The 24,349-nt window shown below is 58.8% G+C and overlaps 1 protein-coding gene across 5 annotated transcripts in view; it reads left to right on the forward strand.

Annotated features, from left to right (window-relative positions):
• Positions 1 to 24,349, forward strand: part of Rps6ka2 (ribosomal protein S6 kinase A2) — a 290,124-nt gene that overhangs the window by 50,377 nt on the left and 215,398 nt on the right. For 3 of the 5 annotated variants that reach the window (XM_040283560.2, XM_040283561.2, XM_040283562.2), the window contains exon 4: positions 3,716 to 3,766. The exons of 1 other annotated variant lie outside the window; for it this stretch is intronic. In XM_040283560.2, coding sequence (XP_040139494.1) covers positions 3,716 to 3,766 — 51 coding nt within the window. Of the gene's footprint in view, positions 1 to 3,715; positions 3,767 to 13,556; positions 13,705 to 24,349 lie in introns of those variants that run through there. One more of the 5 variants, XM_078018757.1, reaches the window with a different exon arrangement.

Below are 24,349 nucleotides of genomic sequence, written 5' to 3' on the forward strand. Positions count from 1 at the left end.
GACACGGCACCCGCTTTCCTCCTCCGTGTCACCACTGTCCAGGTGCACACAGGTGTGCCCTGGAGACCAGAGGCTGCCTTGTGGGAAGTAACCAGCTTCCCGTTCCCTGGGCCACCCCTGCAGGGTCCCTCACTGCGTCCTCTGCTGACACCTCGTGGCGAACCTGAGAAAGAGGCATGTGGGTGCTTAGAAAACGAAGGCTGACGGTGGACCTGGGAGTGAGGTCCTGGCGATCCAGGGAAGATGCACAGTTTTCAGGGGAGGGGCCCAAAGAATCCACCCGACCCCCACGTCTGGGTGCACCCAGCAGTTTCAGCTCATCATCTGGGTAATTCTCAATGATTTCAAAAGAACAGAAACTTAAAATTAATTTCATGGCCCAATTATTTGTAAGAACTAGAACTTTGATGCTGCTGAGCACGGGCCCGGGCCACTCGGCCCTGTGTACCACCTCTACTGCTCTGCCGTGCCCCTGTCCTCACAGGCCCGACCTGGGAGTCAGGCGTGATGGCAGCGCAGACCCTCTCCAACCATTCGTCCACATGAGGAGCCCGAGGAGAGCACAGGCAGGAAGCACCTGGCCAGTCTCCCAAAGAAGGGCCTCGCAGCCTTGAGGCCTGGCTCCATTCAAAGAGGGCCGGGGGCCTGGGAGGGCCTGCTGCTGTGACTTGGAAGCCCCTCGCCCTGCGTCCTGGCCCATCCCACACTGCTGGGGCCCCCTCGTTCCTGCCCATTCCTTGCTCCAACACCTGGATGCAGGCTCTGTCTCACCTCAACCCTGCGAACGAGGACACGGAGCCTGGGTGGTTGAGTGGTTGCGGAGCTCTGGTGCCTGGTGGGCAGCTAGGGGCCGAGTGCCTGGTCCCCGGCAGTGTGTCTCGGGCAGGTTCACCAGCGTGGTGCTCCAGAGTGGGCGTGGAGTGGCGGGCCACGCCTCCCTGAGCACCAGCGCTGACACGCTGTGCACCTCCGTGGGTAAGAACGGCCACGCCAGGCCTCCAGCCACCACCACCAAGAGTCAGGTGTGGCACTTGCCTAGACCCAGGTGCCCATTCCACCTAGGAGAGCCCCTGAGTCGATTCCAGCAGCGGCGTGCCTGTGGCCGTCCAGATGGGCAGTAGGAGGAAGGGCACCGTCTCCAGGGTCCTCATCACCCTGCAAGCAGGGACGCAAGACGGAGTGAGGGGCCGGCCCCTTCTGCACTGAGAACTGCCTGGTCAGAGCACCAAAGGCCACAATAAAGGACTGGAGGAGTGGGGTCGGCTCAGTCATCCAGACCAGAGTCCCAAGCTGCTCGGCTTGGCTTCCACATTGCAGGACATGACCCACGTCCATGTTTTGTTTCCAAAATGGCTGCTGATCATTTGTCTAGAAATTTCTGACACACCAGAATGTTTGCTGGGCTGTCTTCTTGTCCTCCCCCCACAACTCCCGTGAGTTGACAAGTCTCTTCATGAGTTGACAAGTCTCTTCATGCCTGGAGTACAGTCATTTGTACAAGAAGTCCCGTGTCACCTCACCAACCGCAACGACATTAAAGCCACACTAAACGGATTCTGACGCTCTCCAGCGTGTGGGCCTGTACCGGTGTGAGCAGGGAAGAGGGACCGACTGGGCTGTGTCAGGAGTTGGGGTTTCCCGCAGGGCTCTGACCCCCGCTGATGGAAGATACACAGGACCCTCTTCTGACAGCCCACCTCCCTACAGAGGCTCCCAGAAGGAGGGATCTGGGAGGGACTTCCTCTCCACTCATGCCCTGGGGCAAGAGAAGCAGGCATTTTGCTGTCCCAGTCCCCCACCCTGGGCCTGGCCCTGTGGGAAGCACACCAGCTTCCCAGGAGGGGCCAGGCTGGAGGCTGGAGGTGGGGACTGCTGCACCCTAACCCCCCGTGTGATCCCGTCATCCGCAGTGCTGACCGAGGTGGGGGCCCTGGAGACCTGTCCTCTGGGGCACCGAGCCGAGTTCGCCCCGTTTGCCCAGCCCAGTGGGTTCCCCCCGCAGACAGGCTGGGTGCTGGTGGTTGGCCGTGGCTGGGAGGTGGCGGGAGAGTGCAGCACCGGTGCCGCTGGGGTCCCCGTTGCGTGTTCTTTGTGTGCGTTGGACGGCCCCGACTTCTGCGTTGGGTCCCAGCCACGTCGTGTAGTCACAGAAACCCACTCGCACTGACGTGAGCAGGTGGCACGTGCCATTGAGAAAAGCTGTTCCCAAGGGTCTGCTTCTCCCACACTGTGTGGCTTCTCCCCCATGCAGGGGTGTCTGAGGTGCAGGCTGCACACAGCGGCTCTTAGGCCACGGGCACAGGCTGCCGGCCCCCGGCACCCTGGATGGCCCTTGCTGGCCTGGGGTTTCGTGTCACCTCAGGCAGGCAGGAGCCGGGGACATGACTGGCGGAGACGGGGCGCCTGCCAGAGGGGCATCTGGACTAGAGCAGAAAGGGAAGGGTCTCCAGGAAGGAGAAGGGCAGCTGGCGAGCCCCGTGTGGCTCCTGGGGCCCACCCAGCACCTCGCAGGTGCACCACGGGAAACCAGCAGCAGAGACTGAGCTGCGGAGCTTGGTAGGCGTCACCCGGGGAGGGGACACAGAGGACAAACAGGCCCAGCAGTGACTCAACCTGGGGGTCAGGTATGCAGCTGGAAGGCTCCCCGTGCGGTGGTCTAGATTTGTCCCCAGGGCGTTCATGGGTCTGGGCTGGGAACTTGTCAGCTTCCGGATGGTTCCAGTGTGCTCCCAAGACGAGAGCTAGTGGCCAAGGCCTAGACCTGGTGTGGAGACATGGAGGACATGCTGATAAAGCGTCTGCGTGTCAGCTGTGTGGGAAGACTAGGGCTGAGGCTGAGGACCGTCACCAGCAAGGCTCGGGCCTCTCGTGGTGGATTCCTGAGCTCCTTCTCTAACAGCACATGGACCAAAGTCCATGGTGTGGGTGACCACCCAGGGCAGCCTGAGACAGCAGAGGTGTGTCAAGGCCCCCGGGTCCTCCGGCTTCGTCCAGAACCCGCTCTCAGACATTGGAGCCCCAGCCCTCAGCAGGGAGGACAGGACGTGGACTAAGTTCTGGGTTGTTCTGCGCCTCTGGCTGTTGGCGACCGCGAGCTCCAGCAGAGGGCTAGCGCACAGGGAGAGGCCCTGCACCCAGGGCAGGTGAGACTTCCGTCCTGAGCACTGAGGACATCTCCAGATCACCTCCCGTCATTCAGCCAGAGAGGCTCAAAGGAGAGAGGTGTGGGGGATGTGCCCCGGGTGGGGACTGTGACTGGGGTCCTCCCTAGGCCTGTGCTAGCACACAACAGGTTAAATTTACCCTCAAAGTCACTGGAGAATCACCCTGGATGCCACAGGAGTGTGGAAGTGACCTTAGAGTCCTCCCTGCTCTGCGGTGACGATGCAGGTGGCCGGGTGCTTGCTGCCCCCCAGATTAGACAGCATCTTTTTTCAGTTGAGTTTGAGGTCGGTGATGGGGACATCGTCACTTCCTCCGGTGGTTTTAAAAGTTGCACAAACGCTGCGAGTTCCCCTCTGTATCAGGTCTCTCTCTGGAGAGCTTCCCCACACTGGACCAGGACCCCCAGTCGCTCAAAGGCATGTGGAGACTAATGTTCAGACACAAGAAGGCGGCATGCAAGGTCGGTACCGGCGCACTGCTGCTAGGGGAAGCCACGTGCCGCAGACGCTCCGAGACTCACGGGTGCTTTCTCCTCCTTCTGCTTTTCCAGGGCAAAGGGGACGGGACCTCGGCAGAGACGCAGCCAGCCGCGGCCACAGAGGTGAGCAGAGTTCACGCGTGTCTCCTCCAGGTGGTGAGAGCCCTCCCTGAGGAAGGCTCCCGTGAGGTCTTTCTCAATCCCCTGGCTGCTTCAGACCTAGAGTCCAGCCAGAGTGGCCATGGGCCGCTTCTGGCAAAGTGGGATTTGGCATGGTCCCCCCTGGACACTCGGCGCTCGGGGGCAGCCCAAGGGCAGGCGTGGGCCTGGGCACTGCAGGGTCTGCTGTGGACCAATGGGACTCTCGTCCTGCCAGGCCTGGCCTGGGAGTCGTATTTGGAGTCACTGGGGTGGCCTTGGAGTGCTCTCATGTGCAATATTCCTTTAAGACCCCCATCTCGCAGCCAGGCACCGCGGCACAGGCCCGTGATCCCAGTGACTCAAGAAGCTGAGGCGGGAGGATCCCAGGTTGGAGACCAGCCTGGGCAACTTAGAGAGACCTTGTCTCAAAATAAAATTGAAAAGGCTGTCGGTGTAGCTTGACGGTAGAGCGCCCACATTTCAATCCCCAGTACAAAAAGAAAAACAAACAAAAACAACGCAAAATCGTCTCCCCTGCGCCTCCCAGCAAGCTGCCATCGGGTGGGCGGCCAGGCAAGCTGGCCCACCCGGCTCAGACCTGGTGCTGGGGTGGACAAGGTTCTCAACAGGAGCCTTTTAGGCCCAACGTGGATTTTTTAGATCAGGATGGGTTTCTGCCATGTTTTGATCGGCTCTCTGGTTTCTACTTTTAGTTTTTATTTTTTTCGGCGTGACCCAGGGCCTTGCATGTACTGGGCACGCGCTCTTCCCTCAGCTACCCCCACCCAACTTTCAGGTTTTAATCGTCCCGTCCCAAGTACGAAAGCTCTAAGGCTATGTTTGTTCCTAACCGTCTGGCCCATAATCAAGAGGGCCAGGAGGCGTACCCTGCGCTCAGGCGGGGGGACTCCGCTGGCTGGTCGGTCTCCGCTAACACCCTGAGCGGCCTGCTTTGCTGGCATGGTTGGCGTCCTTTTTGAAATAAAAGGCCTCTGAGAAGGTACCTCTACCTGCAAGGGGCTGCCTGGCCACGGGTTCTCTGCAGGGAAGGAGGGTGGCCAAGGCAGGCCTGGTGGACCGACGCAGCCCAAACCTGGGGGACGGTCCTACAGTGCGGTTGCTGAACTGGAAGCCAGGGCCTCGGGCTCTGCAGACGTGCCCAGCACCTGTTGGGGTCTGAACGTGTTTCTACTAACAACCTAACACCGACCGGCTAAATGCGAGTCTTGACGTCATCACCACGCAGGACTGGGCGTCCTCACCAGCCGTGAAATCTGAGCCAGCAGTAGCGCGGTGGTGACAGCAGATGCCTGGCTGTGTACGCGTTCAAGGTGGTTCTGGGTATCTTTATCTAAGGGGCTAGCAAATGCCTGGATGCTAGGCTGGGCGGCACCCTAATGTAAATGAAGTCAGAAGAGAAGGTGCGTCGTGGTGGGAGAAACGGAACCAGTGCGCTCCTACGCTCTTCATCATGACTTCCAGTCACTTTTCAGAACAGCTTTCCAGTTCGTGACCTGTTCAGGAAAGAAACAGCTGCTGAAGCTGTAGATGGTGCATCTTAGAAGGCTTCATGCAGCCGTGGGCGGACCTGCGTTTCTTTGGGAATTCCGAGTTCTGTTGTATGTGTATCATCGCGTCCACGCTCGGCCTAGGCACACTCATGGGAAGGAGTTCTGGTATTGATTCCCCCATTTCCTGGTCATAGAAATCAGCACGGGCCAAGGGATCGGGATGGGTCTGTGGGCAAGGATCATGGGTTTGCAGAAGATGGTTGGTGCGGGTGCTGCTGGGACCTGCGGGGACCATGGCTCCTTCCAGGCGTTGTCCTTGGGGGCGGTGGTGGAATTGGACCCTCAGGCTGCACCTCCAGCTCACCCTGGGCCAGGCACAGGAGGAGTCTGACGTTGCAGCCAGATGCTCTTCTCCCTGTAAGCCCCAAGGGACTGGGCCACGCTTTCAGGGTCACCCTGAGCTCGACGGGCAGGAGTCCCTTAGGTTTAGGGTGAAACCCACAGACTTGAGTCTGGGGGTGCAGCTCAGTGGCAGAGCGCTTGCCCAGCATGTGCAAGGCCTTGGGTTCAGAAGGAAAAGCCCACCAATCAGCCCCAAGGTGGCACTACCCTGAGGCACTGCGACGGGTGTGAAGGGGAGCAAGGGGCAGTGGCTTCAGTGGAGACTTGGTCCCCCTGCACTGACCATGGCTTCACACTCTCCCTCCCGCGCCCTCTCCATGAGTGTTTCCAACAAGACGGTGAGAGCTCAGGCCACGAGTATTCTACCACCACAGGACTGCAGGGCTCCCTCAGGGCCCCAGGAGGCAGGCGCTGGGCCTGCACAGGTGCCCGGGGCCTGGACAGCAAGGCGCTGCTTCTCCAGGCCCAGGGCACCGCTGCTGCCCGGCAGACGACGGCAGGTCTCCTGGGTGCTTTTCCTAGTAAACCCTGCAAGTTGCCTCCAGTTTGAGAGCTAATTGACCTTCCCCTTTCCTATCTTGATTTCATTGTTTATTTTCTTGGATTCATAGAAAGAAATTTTAGAAAAGAGACAAAGAAGTTTAGGATTCCAGAGGGAGAGTGCCTTCCTCTGTCCCTGGACCCACCTTGGTCAGATGTGAGGGCCTGGGCATTCTGCTAAGGAAGCGTCCTGGATTCCTCCTCCTTCCTCCCTGCCGTGGGGCGAACACACGTGCCCCCATCATAGAGCCATGCTCTTCAGTGACCTGTGGATCCGGTGGACCCAGAAGAAAGCACGCACTTCCCACTGTGTGACCCGCAGGGACGTGGCCACTCTCCATCACTGTCACCTGGCCTTAGGTCAAGGATGGAGGGACAAGGAGGGCCTTGGGTAGGATAATGGAAATAACTGTAAGGTTTGTCGTGAGGACACAGAGCGGGCCTGACCCCTGGACACCACGCCCGTCAGCAGGTGTGTGCCCACGTGTGGGCGTGTGCTGAGCTCGAATCCTAGTGGCTGTGCAGCAGTTGGCCCTTCTGCCAGACCCTTGATTCGCAGTGGGATGCAGACAGCACCTGGGCCGAATCCTTTAGAAGCTACACAGAGCCTCGTCGCTGCTGCTGAGGAGCGGGGCGCTGGGGAAACGCCCGTCCTGGACCCGTGCCGGTGGAGGCCACAGAGGGTGGAGGCCAGGCCACAGGACGCTGGGCCAGGGTGCAGCACTGCTGTCACAGACCTTTTCCCACCGTCTTCCCCCAGCCATGCCAGCTCCTCTCCCTGCGCAAGGATCCGAGCGGTTTCGGTTTCCCTCTCCCCCTCGTCCTTCCTGGCCTCTTCCTGACTCCTGGGCCCGGGATGCTGGCAGTGGCCGACGCCTCTGGTTTTCCTTGGGTTTTGTGATGTGGAGGTGGTAGCTGAAGCTTGGGGATAAAGCACAACCTGGTTTCTCAGTCGGTTCTTAGAAGGGAGTCTCCGCTACGCTGCTGTTCATGCAGAAGCCCTTGCCCGGGCCAGCTCTGACCAGGGCTCCAGGTCCACTCCCACCTGGGGACGTGGCTTGGATTGCCGAGCGGAGGCAGCTCACGTGTGGACGGGCAGGGAGGGGCGCCGGGTGGTGGGGGCCCCCCGGTGGGTGAGGACCTCTGGGGCAGGGGGGCTCTGAGGGACGCTTCTGGAACCGGGTGGCAGCCGGCAGAGGTACCGCACCGGCAAGCAGAGACGATGTCTCGGTGGTTTCTGTGTTCCGTCCATGAGCCGTGGCCAGAGGGAAACGCAGCGCCATTCCTGTGCTCGGGTGAGAGGGGCCTGGAGGTCTGTGGGCGCCGCAGCAGGCCCGGGGGGCACTGGGTAGTGTGTTCAGAGTCAGGAAGATCCTTTCTTTAAAGCCAGACTTTCCCCTCCTTTGGGACGCCTGGAGAACACCTGGGCATCAACTTCAGGGAAACTGTTGACCCTGGTTTATGTCATTTGCTCTGGCCACCGCCCAGCCCCCCATAAGCCATAGCACAGGCTTAGAGACCCTGGGGAGAGAGAGACGCCCACCCGCGGGCTCCCCTCGAGTTCCAGGGACTCCTCTTTTCTTCCGGGTGCTTTTCTGTAATTTCCAAAGAGGTTTGAGCTTCGGGTTCAGTAACCGTAGTTCGGCAACTCAGGCGAGGCGCTCCTCACCCGGGAGCATTAGGGTGGCCCTGCAGGCACAGGGCCAGGCTGCGGGGCAGGTGGCACTAGAGTCTCCGTCGAGGCCTCTGCTCTTCAAGACAAGGGTAGAGGGCTCCCCCGCTCACTGACCAAGTTGCCACAACTCACCAAGGTGACCTAAAGCTGTGGCGACGGCTCCCGCAGCCACCCACAGGAGACCTTCTGCCCGAGCCTGCAGTGCTCCTGAATCTCTGTCACAGCCCAGCCCTAGGACATGACCTCACAAAGCAGGAGGGGGGACAGTGAGGTGGGAGGACAGCGCACCCCACTCCCTTCCATGGGAAGAGCAGATGGCCAGAGCCCGCACCACTCGGCTGCCCAGCTGAAGGGCAGTGTGAGCCTCAGGCCTAGGGAGCAGGCGGCCTGCTGTCTGGACTCTTCCCAAGGCAGCCTGACGTCCTGCTTGGTTTAGGCCAGACTTCCTAAATCCTGGGGTAGGAGAGAGCTGGAGGAGTGGACGTGCATGGCCCAGCTCACTGGGGTCAGCATGCACCGTCGCCTCGGCCCCCACCCAGCCCCGGTGAGCTCTGCGCGCTGAGCCAGACGTGAGCACCTGCTGCCGTGGGGACGCAGCGTCACGGGCAGCAGGTGGGAGGCCTGGCCTGGAGGGTCCTGCCAAGCCCCAGGGCGGCTGTGGACGCGCCTGCCAAGCTGCAGCCTGGTGACACGGTGAGCCCTCTTGGGCTCGGGGCGCTGCAGAGCCTGGCCTGAGTCACGGCTTGTCCAGGGAGTTATTTCACAGGCCCGTGGCAGCCCCCAGCTCCATGGCCTGCAGTGCGATGGTGCTGTGGTTCTTTCCATGGGCTTCCACCGTGTTGACCGCCTTCTCTCCAAGGGTCCCTCTCCTGCCCTTCGTTACAGTCCTGGCTGCCCACAGTCAGGAGTCCCTGCCTGGAGCCCCGAGTCTGCACAGCCTGTCCTTCCCCTGGGCTGTGTGGTCCGGGTCAGGGCTGGCCGGCAGCATGCGTGTCCACTGGAGAGAAGACCACTCAGGGGAAGCTTCCCGATGTCCTGGGCTCTCTGTTCTTTCCTCGCACACGTGTTTGCACACATACATGGAAGCCCGTGCGTGCACAGACAGATGTGCTGTGAGAGTGGCCGTGTGACACAGAGCAGCGTGGTGTGTCCACGGACCCTGGTGTGGACACAGGTGTGCCTGGGGCTGCAGGCCTCAGCCCGGTGACACAGCCTTGTCCGTGGTAGTGAGCAAGACTCTGGGGTGGCTCACCGTGTCGGCATCAGGCCCCATGATTAGGGAAGCACACTCCAGGGCTCCTGCACCTCAGTCACTGGACGGGCGGCCTCCTGGCCTGCAGCACCTTCTACCCACAGCTGCTCTGTCCCTTCTGCCCTGGGGCATTGCCTGCCCTTCTCTCCAGCTGACTCCCTCTTTCCTCACCATGGTCCAATCTTTCCCACCTGAACTGCCCGAGGACAGAGAGGAGAGCAGCTCCGCACTGCTGGGCCCGGCACCAGGGTCCTGGCTCTCCCTGGCCCATCTGCACCGAGCCCTCCCTGACCCCTCCTGTGGAGTGTGCTGTGACTGGATCCAGGCCACCCCTAGGCCAAGTGCTGAAGCCCTGGGCACAGGTAGCTCTGCTGGGTGGTGGTGGAACCTTCAGCAGGGGGTGCCCAGTGGAGGAAGTTGGGTCACTAGGGCGTGCCCTGGTTGGGATATGGGCCCCGGCCCTCTTCTGTCTCTCTTTGCTTCCTGGCCACCATGAGGTGAGCAGCCTCCTTTACCATGTGTTCCTGCCATGACGTGCTGCCTTGCCCTGGGCCCAAAGGCAATGGAGCCAAGAGATCATATACTGAAACCTCTGCAATTATGAGCCAAAATAAACCTTTCCTTCTTTTTAAGTTGATTATCTCAGGCGCTTTGTTATAGTGCCAGAAAGCTGACCAACACAGAGAGGCTCCTCTCTCAGCTTTGGCTGTCAGGTTCTTCCCACCTTCCTCTTGCTCCCTCCCTGGGCTCCTTTCTTCACCTGTCACTGTCTATTGACCAAGGCCCTTCCCTGCCCCTGTGCAAGGGCCTAGCACACTTCTCTCCATGCTCCCTTGCCCAGTGGGAGCGGTGCCCTCGCTAACTCAGAGTCCTCGGAGTTGGGGAGTAGTGTGATAAGATGGTCTAAGAGGAAGCGTGGGTGGCCTGGGGTCAGAGCCGCACACAGGCAGACACCACTTTTGGAACTCTCAGCACTTTCCATTACTTCTAGACAAACAGGATCACCACAAACCTGCTTTCCCAAAGTTCGTGGGAATGTCACGACTGGGCCATGGCATTCCTAGGCAGCCCTCTGTACCTGTGGCTTCCACATCCACAGATGCCATGGGTGGGGACCAAAAACATCCAAGGAGGCAACGGCCCTGGACTGGCACGCACGGCCTGATGGGCTTACGTGGCGCTCACCTGCGTCAGGGTCGCAAGTGACCTGCAGGTGACTTAGGATCCACAGGAGCATTGTGGAGGTCACGTGAAAATTCTGTCAGAGGCCTGTGTCCTTGGGAGTTGGTATCTGCCAGGGCTCTGGGAGCCAACCCCTGGGCACAGGGCCCGACTCTGACTCAGTGTTTGACGGCAGGTGTGCAGGGAAGACCAAGTCACGCAGCCACGATTCTGGGAAACCCCGAGAAGGATGCTGGGTCCTTCCTCCCCGTCAGGGTCGGAGCACAGGCACGTCTCTGGTTGTACCCGGGCTCTGGAGCCTGGCTTGTGCCCTGGACGGCCTCCTGATGTGTGAGTGCTTCCCGGTGCTCTGCCCGCACAGGAGGGGGACGGTCTGGCCGCTCTGATCCCCGAGCTGTTTCCCAGAGCGAAACGTCCTGCTCAGCGCTGTCTTCGCTCTCCTTTCACGAAGCCTTGCCCAGTGTCCCTCACGTTTCTGAGCGCCCTGCGGACATTGCTCATTCATGCTCCTGGCCACACACCGTAGTGCCCTGGGCCTGCTTCCTGCCCGGGCACGTGGCCCTGCGTGACGGACCTGCTCTGGCTGAGAGGAGGCCCTTTCCCAGGGTGCTCTCGCTGGACAGATGCCCTCCACCTGCCGGGATGTGCTGGGGGCTTGCGTGATCTTCCTGCCACACTGCACACCTGTTGGCTCTGGGTGGGACTCCCAGGGGCAGTGGTGGAGGAGGACGGCCTTCAACTGTGGCACAGGGATGAGTGGACACTCCAGTGTGTCCCACGAGGAGGAGGGTAGGAAGGAGAGCGTGGGGGAGGCTGGCCTCACCTTGCTGGTGGCCGGAGGAGGTGCCACGCCATGCCCGTCCTTCCCCACAGGGGCCCGTGGCCCTGTGGTCCCGCTGGCTGGTCTGCCCTGGCTGACCACAATGGCATTGTCCTCAGCACAGGTCTGGGGTGACACCAAGTGGCCCGAGGTGTGGAGACACAGCGCTGTGGGTGGCAGGAAGACATGGCCCATTTGCAGGCTCAGCGTGGTGGCTGGCGGGCCATCCTGGAGCCGTGGTGGTTGACTCCCCGGGCCTCAGGGGGACCATTGTGATTCTGTTGCTGGAGTGTGGATGCCCATGTGACAATAGCAAGTCCTTTAATGCGGTGGCTGACAAACAAGGAGCTGTTTTTGACAATGATTTCTTTAAAACGTGGCTGGAGATGAATAGGCCCAGGTCACTTGGCAGCTCCCGCAGTACAGAAGGAATGGCCACTGCGTGGGGTTCACCATGGCACCATCCCATCCACAAACTTACATCCGCCCGCAATTACGTCCCATTAAAATGAGAGGCTGCTGCCACAAAGCCGCCAGCTCTGTCGTGCCCGGAGATCACAGGCCCGTCTGCTTGGCTCATGCACCTTCAAAGGCACCAAGTCCTGGGGACCACCTGTTAACTGTCAGGGACCTTCTGACCGAGTGGCACCGGGAGCTGGGAATGCAGCTACGAGCCCTGATCCTGTGGGTCCCTCCAGCCCCCACCTGCCCCTCTGCTTTCCCTTCTCACATTTCCCAAGTCAGGGCTTGAGAAGTGGGGAGAAGAGTCGCCGGGGGCCTTCTGCTCCCAGCATCTGAGCAAAAGGGGTGCGGCAGGAAAGGCCCACGCCCGCGGCTGAGCGCTTCAGGCTGCCCCAGGACTGGAGCTCATCTAAGCCACGCGAGTTCCCAGGAACGAAAGAGCTCAAAGCCCCGAGTCTGACCCAGACCTGAGTCTGCACTGAGGTGTCCCCGCCTGGCAGTGTCTGCTCCCTGGGTGGCAGTCTCCATGTCTGTCACTGTGGAGACATGTTGGGCTTCACTCCGGCTCCTTCTTTGGGGTGTTACAGCAGATATAAACCCTCAGAAGGTGACATGGAGGTCATTTCCTAAGAAGCCTTTAATTTTAGTATGTTGTGCACCAAAGTAAACCCACTCCCCTCTCTGCGGATACCCACGGCCAGGGGACAGTGCTGTGACCATGTGTACCACTTGCACACGTGAGATCAGCCTGTTTTCTAAGGGGTTGAATAGGTCACAAATAGTGAAAATACATGTTTTTCTCCCAGCACTGGGGATTGAACCCCGGGATGCTCTACCGTTGAGCTACACCCCAGTTTTTATTTCTGAGACAGATCTTGCTGCCTTGCCCAGGCTGGCCTTGAAGTTGCTGTCCTCCTGCCTCAGGCTCCTGAGTCCCTGGGCCTGCAGGGTGTCACACACTGGCTCTGAACAGAACTCAACCTCCAGGCATCTGGGAGCCCCAAGGAGGGGCACCATCTGCCTGAGGCGGGTGCTTGGCCTTCAACCGTGGCTCAGGGTGTGAGCGGACGCTCCACGTGTCCCTGGAAGAGGTGATCCCAGCGTTCCGAGGTGCAGGCCTTCTCAGAGGGGGTGTGAATGACTGTAGGGAAGGACTAGAACTGGAGCTGGGTTCAGCCACTGATGGTGTGACAAAGGAGGTCCAGGACTGTGACGAGCAGGAATTGCCCAGCACCGGACAGGACAAGAGACAGGGGTTGTTGAGGAAGGCAGAGCGTGTGTCTGCCCAACTTCCCTTCCCCAGGGGTCCACTGTCAGCAGCTGGAAGCAGTTAAGACATGGTGAAAGCAGGAATTTCCCTCTGTGGCCACGGTCGTCCTAAGACAGGGTGTGTGCACGCGCGTGTGCGTGTCTGTGTGGCGGGGTCGGGTGAAGGAGGCCACCTGATGCAGGGTACAAGCCAGAGCCAGTGCTAACACCATCCTTGCATAATCAGGGGTGGTAGGTTGCCCACCGTTTTATCTACCTTCTCTCTGCACACGTAGGGGTGCGTGTGGGGAGGCTCCCTGCGGGCACTCCCGGCCTCGGACAGCCTTTCTCAGATGATAGTTCCCTGTGCGTCTGCAGCTCGGTGGGCTCTGCCAGATGTCGCACTAACCCTGTTAGGATTCAGAGGAGCGTAAGTAGGTCTGCACTTAGAGCCGAGGACGGGCCGCCTGGGGGCTGCTCTCTCCTGGCTTTCCCCTTTCTTTCAGAGTTCAGAGAACTGGGTTTGTCTGCAGGGAGCACCTCCACCTCCCTGCAGGGTGGGGGCCTCTGGCTCCGAGAGAGGGGGGAGGGGGAGGGAGGGGCGAGGGGGAGGGAGGGGAGAGGGGGAGGGAGGAGAGAGGTGCCAGGTGCCGGGCGCTGGCTGCCTGGTGACCAGCTGGCCATGCTGAGGGAGGTGATAAAGGAAGAGGCGGCCACCGTGGGCAGAATGGCTCCAGCCACACGCCAGTGGAGCCAGTGCCCTGGCCCTTGACAGACAGGATGACGGGGCTGCCGCACAGAAAGCTGCAGAAGCTGTTTCTCAGAAAGGTAAGAGAGCGGCCTGGGAGCGCCTTTCACCCCTGCAGGGACTGGCTAGCTGAGAGGGCTCAGCCAGGAGGGCCCAGGAGAGGAGGGACACCGACTTCTGGGCAGAGCGCTCTAATGCCCCTTAGATGGGCAGGTGTGCCAGGGGGCAGGCGTGCCAGGCGGCAGGCGTGCCAGGGGGCAGGCGTTCCAGGGGGCAGGTGTGCCAGGGGGCAGGTGTGCCAGGCGGCAGGTGTGCCAGGGGGCAGGTGTGCCAGGCAGCAGGCGTGCCAGGGGGCAGGCGTTCCAGGGGGCAGGTGTGCCAGGGGGCAGCCATGCCAGGGGGCAGGTGTGCCAGGGGGAAGGTGTGCCAGGGGCAGGTGTGCCAGGGGCAGGCGTGCCAGGCGGCAGGTGTGCCAGGGGGCAGGCTGCAGGTGCTCCCGCAGAGCGGGGTGTCTGTGCAGGCTCTCTTCCTCGTCCGCTCTCTGGTTTGGGCTGTGTTGGAGCCTCGGTAAACTTGATCGTGTTCTTCAGTGGCCTTTTCCCACACACAGGCAGGTGACGCAGTCCTGCAAGTTTAGAAGTAAAAGAAGAAACGGTGGCAGAGGTGGTGACAGGTGGTGCTCACCGAGAGGCTGGTTTCTAGGTGGAGAGAATCGACTCATTACTATCTAGCAGTTTACCTTTAAAAATTCTGTTTGCTTTTTAAAAATGATTTGCTACTTTGCTAAAATATACACACAGGATGTGCCATTGTAGTCATTTTTATGTGTCCAGTTCAGGGCCATTAAGCACAGCCACACTGCGGCCATCACTATCGTCCACACTTAGAACCTCATCTCCCAAACTAAGACCCTGTCCCCAGTGGACACTGGCTCCCCTCTCTTGCCCCCAGATTTGCCCATTTTCAAGCTAACAAACCACATGCATTTTCTGCCACCTGCAGTAAGAACGAGTCTGTCCACAGTCCAAAGTGTGAGAGCACCTCCATCTGTTTCTGGGGCTTATCAGAGAATTACTTCTAATCCTATGTTGCATACCTCTTTTAAAAAAGGGAAAGTATCAAATACCCTTTGAAAAGTCACTGCACACCCAAGGAGACTTGGTTTGTGAGTCTTAACCTTTTTCAAAGAACTGACTTTCCAACTAGGTGCACACAGCTTTTCCTGTGTGAGGAGACGTGTTCCGATTTTCTGGTGTCTGGGCACAGCTCTAAGGGGTATATGCTTAGTTATTTACAGGTTTATGCTTAATATTCTTATGTTTGTAGATCTTTGCACGTGAAAATAAAGTCTAGGGAAGTTGTGTTTCACTTTAAAGTAAGTCCTCAAACAACACTTGCAGTGACTTCATAAGGTGAGTGAAAGTTGCCTCTATCCACGTTGGGGGTTAAGAATGCTGAACCCTGATCACTTAAGAGGCAGGGCTAGACCCAGAAGCACAGGCAGCACACAAGGCCAGTCCCAGCACTTGGGTCTGTTTCACCCTGGGGACGGCTTCTCCTGTGAGCGCGTGCTTTATTAAGAGAACATCACGTGTAGGGAGAATTAACACCTCGTCTTTCCCCAAAGACTTACAAAGCTCAGCATATTCTCTGCAAGACTGAAAATAAAGGCCAAGTGCCCAGGTGGAGGTGAGGAATAGGGTTCAGGAGGGAAGGCAGGCTCAGCCTGAGGTCGGACCCAGTGCACATCCAGGGCTTGCGGGGGGGACACATCCATTTCCCTGTCTGAGCCCCAGGAGGACGCCCCCAGGGGCCTCATAGAGAGGACACCCCACAAAGCCCAAGGCTTCTCCTGAGCTCCCTCCTGCTCCCTCCTGCTAGCTCTCCTCCTGCCCTGGGCTTCCTACATGGCCCTAAGTGGAGTGGCACGTCCCTCCTCGTAGCAGTAGTCCCCTGAGCAGGCGTCTCCTGGCCCCAGGGCCTGCCATTCCTCAGAATCACAGACCTGTGTTGTACCCGCCGGATGTGGTTTTTAAACTGGCAGATTTTGTTCATTCACGACCTTTCCCCACGTAGGCCAGGTGGGAACCCCGTGCTGTGTGGCGAGTGTGCCCAGCGCGTGGCCTGCTCCCCTGGAGGTGGGTCTGCATGGCTGGGGCTCTGGGGCCAGTTGTCCAGGGACGGGTGAAGGACACAGCTGAGCCGCAGACAGAATCCAAGTGTGCACAGAGACATCTGCGTGTTGGGTTGGCGGGTGTCTGGCCAGGTCTCTCCTGAGCTTCAGAGAGGTTGCCCCTCCATGTGGGGAGTCCTGGAGCCTCTGTTCCTCCTCGTCACTGAGCCGGGACAGCTGTGTGGATTTCCTGTCTCATGGCAGCTGCAGCTGGGGTGGGCACACGTTAGCAAAGGCGGGCTGCCTTCTGCTGAGGTGCAGCGCCACCTTTCTGCCCACAGGCAGGCCGTTCCCGCAGAGGACCACGCCACCACGGGGTCCTGTGGCTGGACTCATCTGAGCCGAAGTGCTGGCTCTAAACACAGAGTGATGTCAGAGAGACAGCCGGTGGGAGGCTGGAAACCAGGCCAGCTCCGAGGCGGCGGCGTGTATCTCAGGAGGGGACTTTGTGTTTAGCAGGAGGCAGGAAAGGACCCCCATGGGACTGTACCATTGTGGGTCTTTACAGAGCCCCACTTTCTGCAGTTACGACTAGAGCTCTGTTTGTAGGGGTTCAGCTCAGCATGGACGCGGTGGATGCCACACTGAGACCAGAGCTGCAGCCCTCCGCCCGCCTGGGGGGCTCCGTGGACTCTCACTGTTGAGTTTTGGTCTGTGCCAGGCCCAGCAGTGCCACAGGAGAAAGAAGACCGCAGCCCTTGCCCTCCCTGGAGGCAGCCCGCAGAGTGGGGCAGGCGGAGAGGTCTGCCTCGGGCCTGCCTGTGGGCTGCCACCTGGCCCTGCCTTCCAGACCCCAGCCACACAGCGGCCGGCAGCCAGCGGCAGCCCGGGGTCCCGGCCAGCAGAGCCATGCAGAGGGCAGGAGGAGAGCCTGTCTTGGGGCAGAGCATGGGAGCTTCAGAGCCAGAGGGGCCAGGCCACCATCGTCCCAAAGTGTGGGGTCTCTCTGGTCCAGATTTTGCCAGGAAACAAATGACAACTAACCCAGAATTATTGGAAAATTGGGGGAGAAGATCACCCGAGGTGGTGTGGGGAGCAGGGTAGAGACCAGAGGGAGAGACCAGAGGGAGACCCGGCTCTAGCCGCGCTTCGCCCTGGAGAAAGCCGACTCTCTTGGCTGCGTCTTTCTGTCTATGGAGACGTCTGAGTTCTCATCCCAAGACTCGTCCTCGCTGCTGACAGCCTTAACCTCATCCTGGTCTACCGCCCTGAGTTAATCTACATACTTAATAACCATTGATAAACTCACCGATGTCTCCTTTTGAAACCACCGCCTCCCTGTGTGTTTACTGTCTTGTGGGTAAGATCTTTCTCTCTCCCTGAGGACTTACCTCCGTTTATTCCCGTCTGTCTCTGTAGACCCAAGTCTGTCCCCTTGTTCCTGAATCTGAGGGTTCTTGAGGCACCCAAGCCTGATATCCTCTGGTCCCGGGTGAGCTTCATGGACGTGATTTGGGCGTGGGTTCTGCCTGTGGGTTTCCACCCTGCAGCAGATGGGCCCAGCATATGTAGGTGCTGCTGTTTGAAATGCAGGATCCCAGCTGGGCTCGGCCGGGAGGCAAGAGACAAGTCTTCCCACCCGACTGCTGTGCCGCGTTGTGCTCTCCACAGCCCACAGTCCCGGGGGGCAGGCGCCCCCAGCTGTTGGTGTCTCATACTTGAAGTGTGTATCTGGTCCTTGTCCTGACACGCACCTGCTCACATCCTGGACTCTCTGGAGAGGCGAGAGTCTGTAGGATGAGGGGACATGGGGACATGTAGCATGAGGCCAAGGTAGGACTGGCCAAGGCCTAAAGGTTGAGCTCTGGTGTGATGGAGCTGCCCCAGAATCTCAGAAGGAAGGGGTCTGGAGGCCTTGGGGTGGCTGAGGATGTGCGGGGCCGAGGCGGCGCCTGGAGCGGGCCTGGGAACTCCAGCCCGCCCCATTCCTCTGTGGCCTTGTGAGCCGGTCAGCATGGCATTTGCCGCAGTTCTGGGAGCCACTGGAGCAAATTACAGACCAGGAGGGGACTGTGGGGACCTTGGGCTACAGCCTGTCAGGCAGAAGGGCAGGGCGTCTCGATGGGGGGCACCTCTGGGACTGAGCCTCCCCTGTGGCGCCCCCAGCTCTGGGTGGAGTGTGAGAAGTGACAGGGCTGCTGCTCAGCTCGAGGGCTGCTGGGGGAGCACCTGCAGGCGTGGTGACAGGTGAGTCTGGTTTTGCCTGGTGTCGGAGCGCTGGCTCTGAGGACAGAGGACACCTTGGGCTTTCTGCTGTCCCTGTCCCCAGATTTTAAAATGTGGCAATAGCCTCAAAAGGAGAGTTTGGGACAGGTCATGTGACTGAGAGGAGCACCCTGGGCCAGTGGTGTCCCAGCCACGGGCGTGATCTCCAGCCCTCCCCACCCTCCGCCGACAGCTTCTTCACGGACGGAGAACTGGCAGGGGCCAGAGGAGTGCTCAGGGGCCACAGTGCCTGCAGGTCCGGCAAGGGCTGGCACGGCCTGGGGACCAGAGAGGCCAGCGGCCAGCGCCACCCTGCACCCTGCCCCCGGGTCCTCCCTGGCAGGGCAGTGGCAGCAGGGCCATCCGTCCTCCCCAAGACAGGCCTGTTTCCTAATCACCAGTCGAAGGGCGGGGGCTGCAGCTTTGTCTGGAAGGTCATGTCACACAGGACCAGGACAGTCTGGCTGGCCCAAAAGTGCCCTTGGGACCTTAAGCAGCCGGAGGAGGGAGAACAGCCTGCTCCCAGAGGGCCACCTCCGAGCAGCTGCGGCCCACGCTGCCCTGGCCCCTGCCTCTCTAAACAGACACTGCACAGGGTGGAGACCTGGCACTGGGGACTCAGCCGACAGGAGTGAGTTGTGCCACCGACCCGAGTGCTGGGGTCCTAACTCCAGGACCTCAGAACATGACCGTATTTGGAGAGAGGTTCCTTAAAGAGGTGAATGAGGTAAAATGAGGCTGTTATGGGCCCTAATCCAGCTGACCACTGTCCTTATCAACAAAGGACACTAGGACACAGACACACAGGGGCAACTGTGGGAGGGCACAGGGGGAAGATGCTGTCCACCAACCCCAGAGAGGCACAGGAGTGACTAGCCCTGCTGACCTTGACCTCAGACCCCGTGCCGACACCTGGGAATAGTGCCTGTTGACCCCGTCCAAGAGGGGGGGCAGAGTGGCCTGGGGTGTGCTGGGAGCAGTGCCAGTGCTTCAGGAAGACGGTGCATGGTGCCACCCCATGGCTCATCTGCAGCCGGGTGGCTCCCGTCACTCCCCGACAGTGTGACTGTCCACTCTGCAGCCTCTGGCTCGCGTGGGCACAAAGCTAAGGTCTGGAGGGGCTCTGGCCATGTGTAGCATCAGTGCACAGGCGTGTGTGTGTGCACGCACGTGGCCTTCGCCCCTGGACCTAGGAGACCATCACTCCTGGGCAAGCTCTCATCTTCTGGCCGGCCCCAGCTTGGCTTCTGCAGGCCCCTGGGGACAGAGGCCCTGCACTGTTCTTTCTTTAGCCTGTCACCATAGAGCCCCGTGTTTTGAAAGGCGGGAATGCTTCTGGGGCTCTCATTACTGCCTCGAGGGCTCTGCTCCTGCCCCATGGGCTCTGGCTCCTCTGCATGCTGGTGGCAACGCTTAGCAGCTGTCCCCAAGCTTCAGTGTGTCCACAGCATGGCAGCATGGCCCATGAGCCACCCGCAGTGCAGCAGGCCAGAGGGAGCCTCAGAGGGTGACACTCTGGGAGGACACAGTGCCTTTGCCTCTCCGACAGTGGCCCAGGGACCCTGCCGGCCCCAGGAGGTCCCCGCATCTGCAGGAGGGTCTGTCCTCAGAGACTTTTTAAAAAGGAAAATCCAGGTCAGTGGACGGAATTTCATGAATGCAAAGTGCCCTGTGAGAGGGAGAGGTCCCCTCAGGGCTTGGTGTGATGTAGGTGGCAGAGCCACCTAGTGCAAGTCCAGGTGCTGGGGCTGGTTTGGGCACGGGGAGCTGTGATTTCTGTGGTGTCCCAAGGTCCACGCGAGACACTTTGTGACTGAAACGGGTCCTGGGAAAAGTGCCAGAAACTGGCTGGAAAAAGAAAAAACGCAAACCTACACTTTGCTCACTCTGCATTTCTGCTGCTAAGGAGACGGGGCTGGCTCCACTGGCTGCCACGCCGCCCTGACGCAGGCCTGGTTGGTCACTTAAGGCCTGTGGGTGAAGAAGGAGGGAGGAGCAGGAGAGGATCCCCTTTGCAGAACCCACGGTGCACAGCGAGATGGACGGGTCGGGTGAATACGGTGTCTTGAGATCCTCACGTCTTCATGTGCATGTCTCAGTGGACCTGGGCACCAGGGCCCACAGCCGCTCCCTGGGGCCGGGTCACAACTGATGGGCTCCTTGTAGGTCAGCAGCACAGCCGCTGCGCAGCTCCAGACCAGAGCAGCTCTCCAGTGTCACATGTGCAGGGCATCGAGTGCCTGTCGATTGTGATTTCTGTGTTACATGCCCATTAAAAACGGTGGTGCAGCTGAGCAGCTGACACTCGAGATGGCCAGGTTCCGACTTGCTCTTTAGTCTGTGGGGCTGAGCTGCTGGGTCTGTGTACCCAGGGCGATGATCTCCACCAAGTCCTCCTGCCTGGACGCTGATCTGCTGTTGGAGCCCAGGACAGTGCAGGGGCCCTGTGAGCCTGAGATCCCAGTCAGCTTCCCCAGCCCACACACATGGTGGTAGCAGCTCCGTCCTCAGGAAGCGGGGCATGCCTAAGGCCTCTCACCGGCCACTCCTGAGCCCCGCTGGCTCACCTGGCTGCAGGGGCTTGAGCCAGCTGCCGGGGACAAGCAGAACCAAGCGACAGAGTGCTGTAGCTGTGGCCACTCACTCTCGTCCCCTTCAGCTTCAGAACCGTCTTTGGGGCTGGCGTTGGCTGTTTCATTCCACTCCTTGAGCTGGGCCGGGCGTGTCCTGGAGCGAATCCCAGCCCCCCGCTGGGTGGACGATGATGGCCTCTTCCAGAGCCTTTGGGCACAGTGATGCCTGTCTCCATTCCAGGAACCTCCTGGTCACATGGGGCCCTGTGTGAGAGCCAGGCTCCTTCCTCAGAGCTCACAGGCAGGGACACACTGCAGTGTTCTGCATACCAGTGACAAAATAAAGAAAACCCCCTGCCCAGGGGTCAAATGAAGTAGTCGATTAAATGGTGCAGTGAATTGAAGAGTGAACTAGGTAGGCGTCGTGAGTTACAAAAAGACATGGTGTGGGGCCTTTCTGCATCCAGGAGAGGGACAGCCAGGAGAGTGGGTGTCTGGGAAGGAGGCTGAGCCCACCACGTCCCAGCAGAGCAGGCCCTGCGTGGCTGCCGCTCCGGGGAGTGCAGGTTCACCACTGTTGTGTCTGCACTGAATTCTCCCCGCCCCCAAGGAGAAAAAGGGGACACACAAAAGTGTTTTGCCAACAAATGTGAGCCCTGCTGTTGGCGAGAACCTTAGCTCTGGACTCCTGAGGACTCATTCAGGGACGCTCCCCGGGAAGGATCCTGCCGTAAGCCTTCCCTCTAAAAGAAAGGTTTCTGCAGACGATCAGGGAACCCACGCAGTCTTTCTCCTTGAAGTCAGCTCCTCTTGAGGCCCGACTGTCCACGGGCTGCTGGGCAGACATTCTGGAATCCCCAGGGGCAGTGTGTGCCGGACTCTCCTGATGGCCCTGCTGGTTTGGGCATTAAGGTGCTCAGCCCGACTGGTCTCTCCTGGGGCAGCTGATTGTCAGCACAGTGTTGGTGACACCAGGCCCCTACCTCAGTGGAGACGCATCATCAGGGGCCTTCAGTGTCACTTACCCGCCAGGCATGTTCACTTTTGTATGTCCCCTTTTTCTCTTTGGGGGGGGGGGGTGGAGAATTCAGTGCAGACAAGCCCAGAGGCGACTGGTGTTCCACCTCAAGTGCACACACGGTGAGCGAGCCCCGCCAGCCGGGACCGCGGCCGAGCACATGTTCAGAGCATCACAGAATCAAGCTGATGCCCCGGAGATGCTCATGCCACTCACCCGCCCAGGCCCTAGGCTACCACCGGCTTGAGTTTATTCTGTAATCCTCTCCCCCACGTTTCCCATTTCACAACACGTATGAGCGACGTGTGCACAAACCACGGGTGAGAATGGCCACGAAGCAGTTGGGGCCTCTGGAGCCTCCCCTGGGGAATCGCGGTGCCCTGTCTTTTGCTGATCTCCTGTCTGTCCCCTTCCTGGCGCACTGTCACTGTGTCTGTATTTTGGCTGTTGGCTCCTGACAGAAGCTCACCCACACGAGTTTCTTGCAAGTCCACGCGCAGGTGTGGAGTTGAACTATGACGCACGGACGTTCTCAGTTGTGGGACTGCCCAGGACTCGGGGTCTGGATGCCTGCTGACAGCGGTCTGCAGACAGTTTGAACTTGCTGACTGCAAGTGGAATGTCTCGATGCACGTTTCCCTGTCACCGGCCAGGCTGGTGACCATTCACCCCTCTTTGTTTTCCTGCGGGGTTCAGTTTTCCAATGACTCCTGGCGTTCTTTATGACTTCTGGAAGTCAATGCCTTGTTGGGGTTCTGCAAATACCATCAATAGTTTTCTTTCTTTCTTTTTTTTTAATTTATATATGACAGTGGAATGCATTACAATTATTATTACACATGTAGAGCACAATTTTTCATATCTCTGATTATATACAAAGTATATTCACACCAATTCGTGTCTCCATACCTGTACTTTGGATAATAGAGATCGTCATATTCCACCATCATTAATAACCCCAGGCCCCTCCCTTCCCCTCCCACTCCTCTGCCCCATCTGGAGTTCTCTATTCCTCCCATGCTCCCCCTCCCGATAGTTTTCTGTCTTTACCTTTCCCTGCATGCAGGGTCTTTTGGAGTAAGAAAGTTTTTAAATATTCAAATCCATCTATATTTTTGCAAGTTTTGAATACTGTTTAAGGTGCTTTCTCTGTTTATGAACCTAAATGCTGGCTGTTCTTCTGACCTCGAACTGTTGTTCTCAATGTGATTTTGCACGTAGTGTGGTACAGGAGCCTAATTTTGTTTTTCCCATAGAAAGACAATCATTTTTCATGGATCAAATGGACAGCCCATCCGTGAGTAGTCTGTTTCCCTGCAGCTGCTTCTGTTAATGCGATTCCACTGGTTTTAGGTGTGCATTTTAGGTGCTGTGAGCCCCTCAGCAGTAAACAGATGATCAGGCTGGGGATTGTTCTGGAATGAGGCACTGGTCGGCGTGCTCATTTGAGCCATGATTCCCAGCAACGCTGGGTGGTTCCACTGGTTTCGTGGTGCCTGGAGGGGCGTTGGGTTGAGAGTACAGCAGGTCCCTGATGTCCCAGCACACCCTGTCACTGTGTGCAGTCCTGTCCTGTGTTCTGGGCAGACCAGAAATGGCCAGGTGGAGGTCCCATAAGAATTTATGAATGAGTATGCCCTGGAGGGAGAGGTGAGGGAGCTCCCAGGGCTGAGTGGAAGAATGCAGTGGGTTTGAAGTAGTGGCCATTTTATGGAGGGGGGTTGGGTGCACTCTGACCATTCTCTTGCTCCCATGAGCACAGGGGATGGAAGCCATGAGGAGCCAGGTGCCCATGCACACCGAGTTTTCTTCCAGGTCAGAACCTTTCCAGGATGCGATGGCCTGTGTCCGTGGAGAGTGTGCTGATCATGGAGATCTCCAGGAGGGGGCTGTGTCTGTCCAGAGTGTGGAGGGTAAGAATGTGATCGGCCTTGATGACGGTGGCCATTCCTGAACCTAAGGTTCCTGACCCAGTGACAGCCTCCTTCATCCTTTGCAGAACACACAGTGTCCATGCTCCCTGTGCCCACCAGGGCCCTGACTCAGATGTGTGTCCCGTGCAGTGGCAGCTGCCAGCCTGGTCTCCCGGCTCACAGGCTGGATGCCAGGGACAAGCCCGAGGATCCTTGGTGGGAAGAGGGAGTTTCCTCTTGCACACAGGCCTGTGTCTGCGTGTGAACTGCTCTCGTGCAGGCTCTAGACCTTGTGGTTTTCCTGGGTCTCATATTCTTATCTGCTTAATGCATTTTTGCATTCCAGCTTCAGATTCAAAGCTATTTAAATATAGAATCACACCATGAAAAATGTCAAGGAAAAGAGGAAATGTTAACACTGTTGAAGGCGTTGAGTGCAGACAAGTAGATCTGACTCAGCGCAGACGCTCGGCCTGTCAGGAGTGCTGTGAAGATCTGCAGCTCTTGGAAACTTTATTTCTGAGGTAGAGTGTTTTCCCCCTCTCTCCCTTTAAAAACAGCTCTTGGATTTATTTCTCTGCAATCTCCAGGGAAGCAGGGCATTGTATCCAGCTTCGTCGGTTTTTTTAACCCAGGAGAGTTATATGCTCTTTCATCTGTAAAATGGAAATGATGTTGGTAACTACTTCTAAGGCTTTGGGGACAGTTGGCAACAACTGTTGGGCAACAGACGAAAAACAACCTCGAAATTTAGTATCTTAGGATTTCAGAGAAATGGTAACTGGGAGCCTGCTTCATGGCACCTGTCTGGTGGCTCTGGCAGCCTCAGCCCTGACCTGCCTC

This window comes from Ictidomys tridecemlineatus, chromosome 8 (assembly GCF_052094955.1).
Source record: "Ictidomys tridecemlineatus isolate mIctTri1 chromosome 8, mIctTri1.hap1, whole genome shotgun sequence".
NCBI classification, from domain to species: Eukaryota; Metazoa; Chordata; class Mammalia; order Rodentia; family Sciuridae; genus Ictidomys; species Ictidomys tridecemlineatus.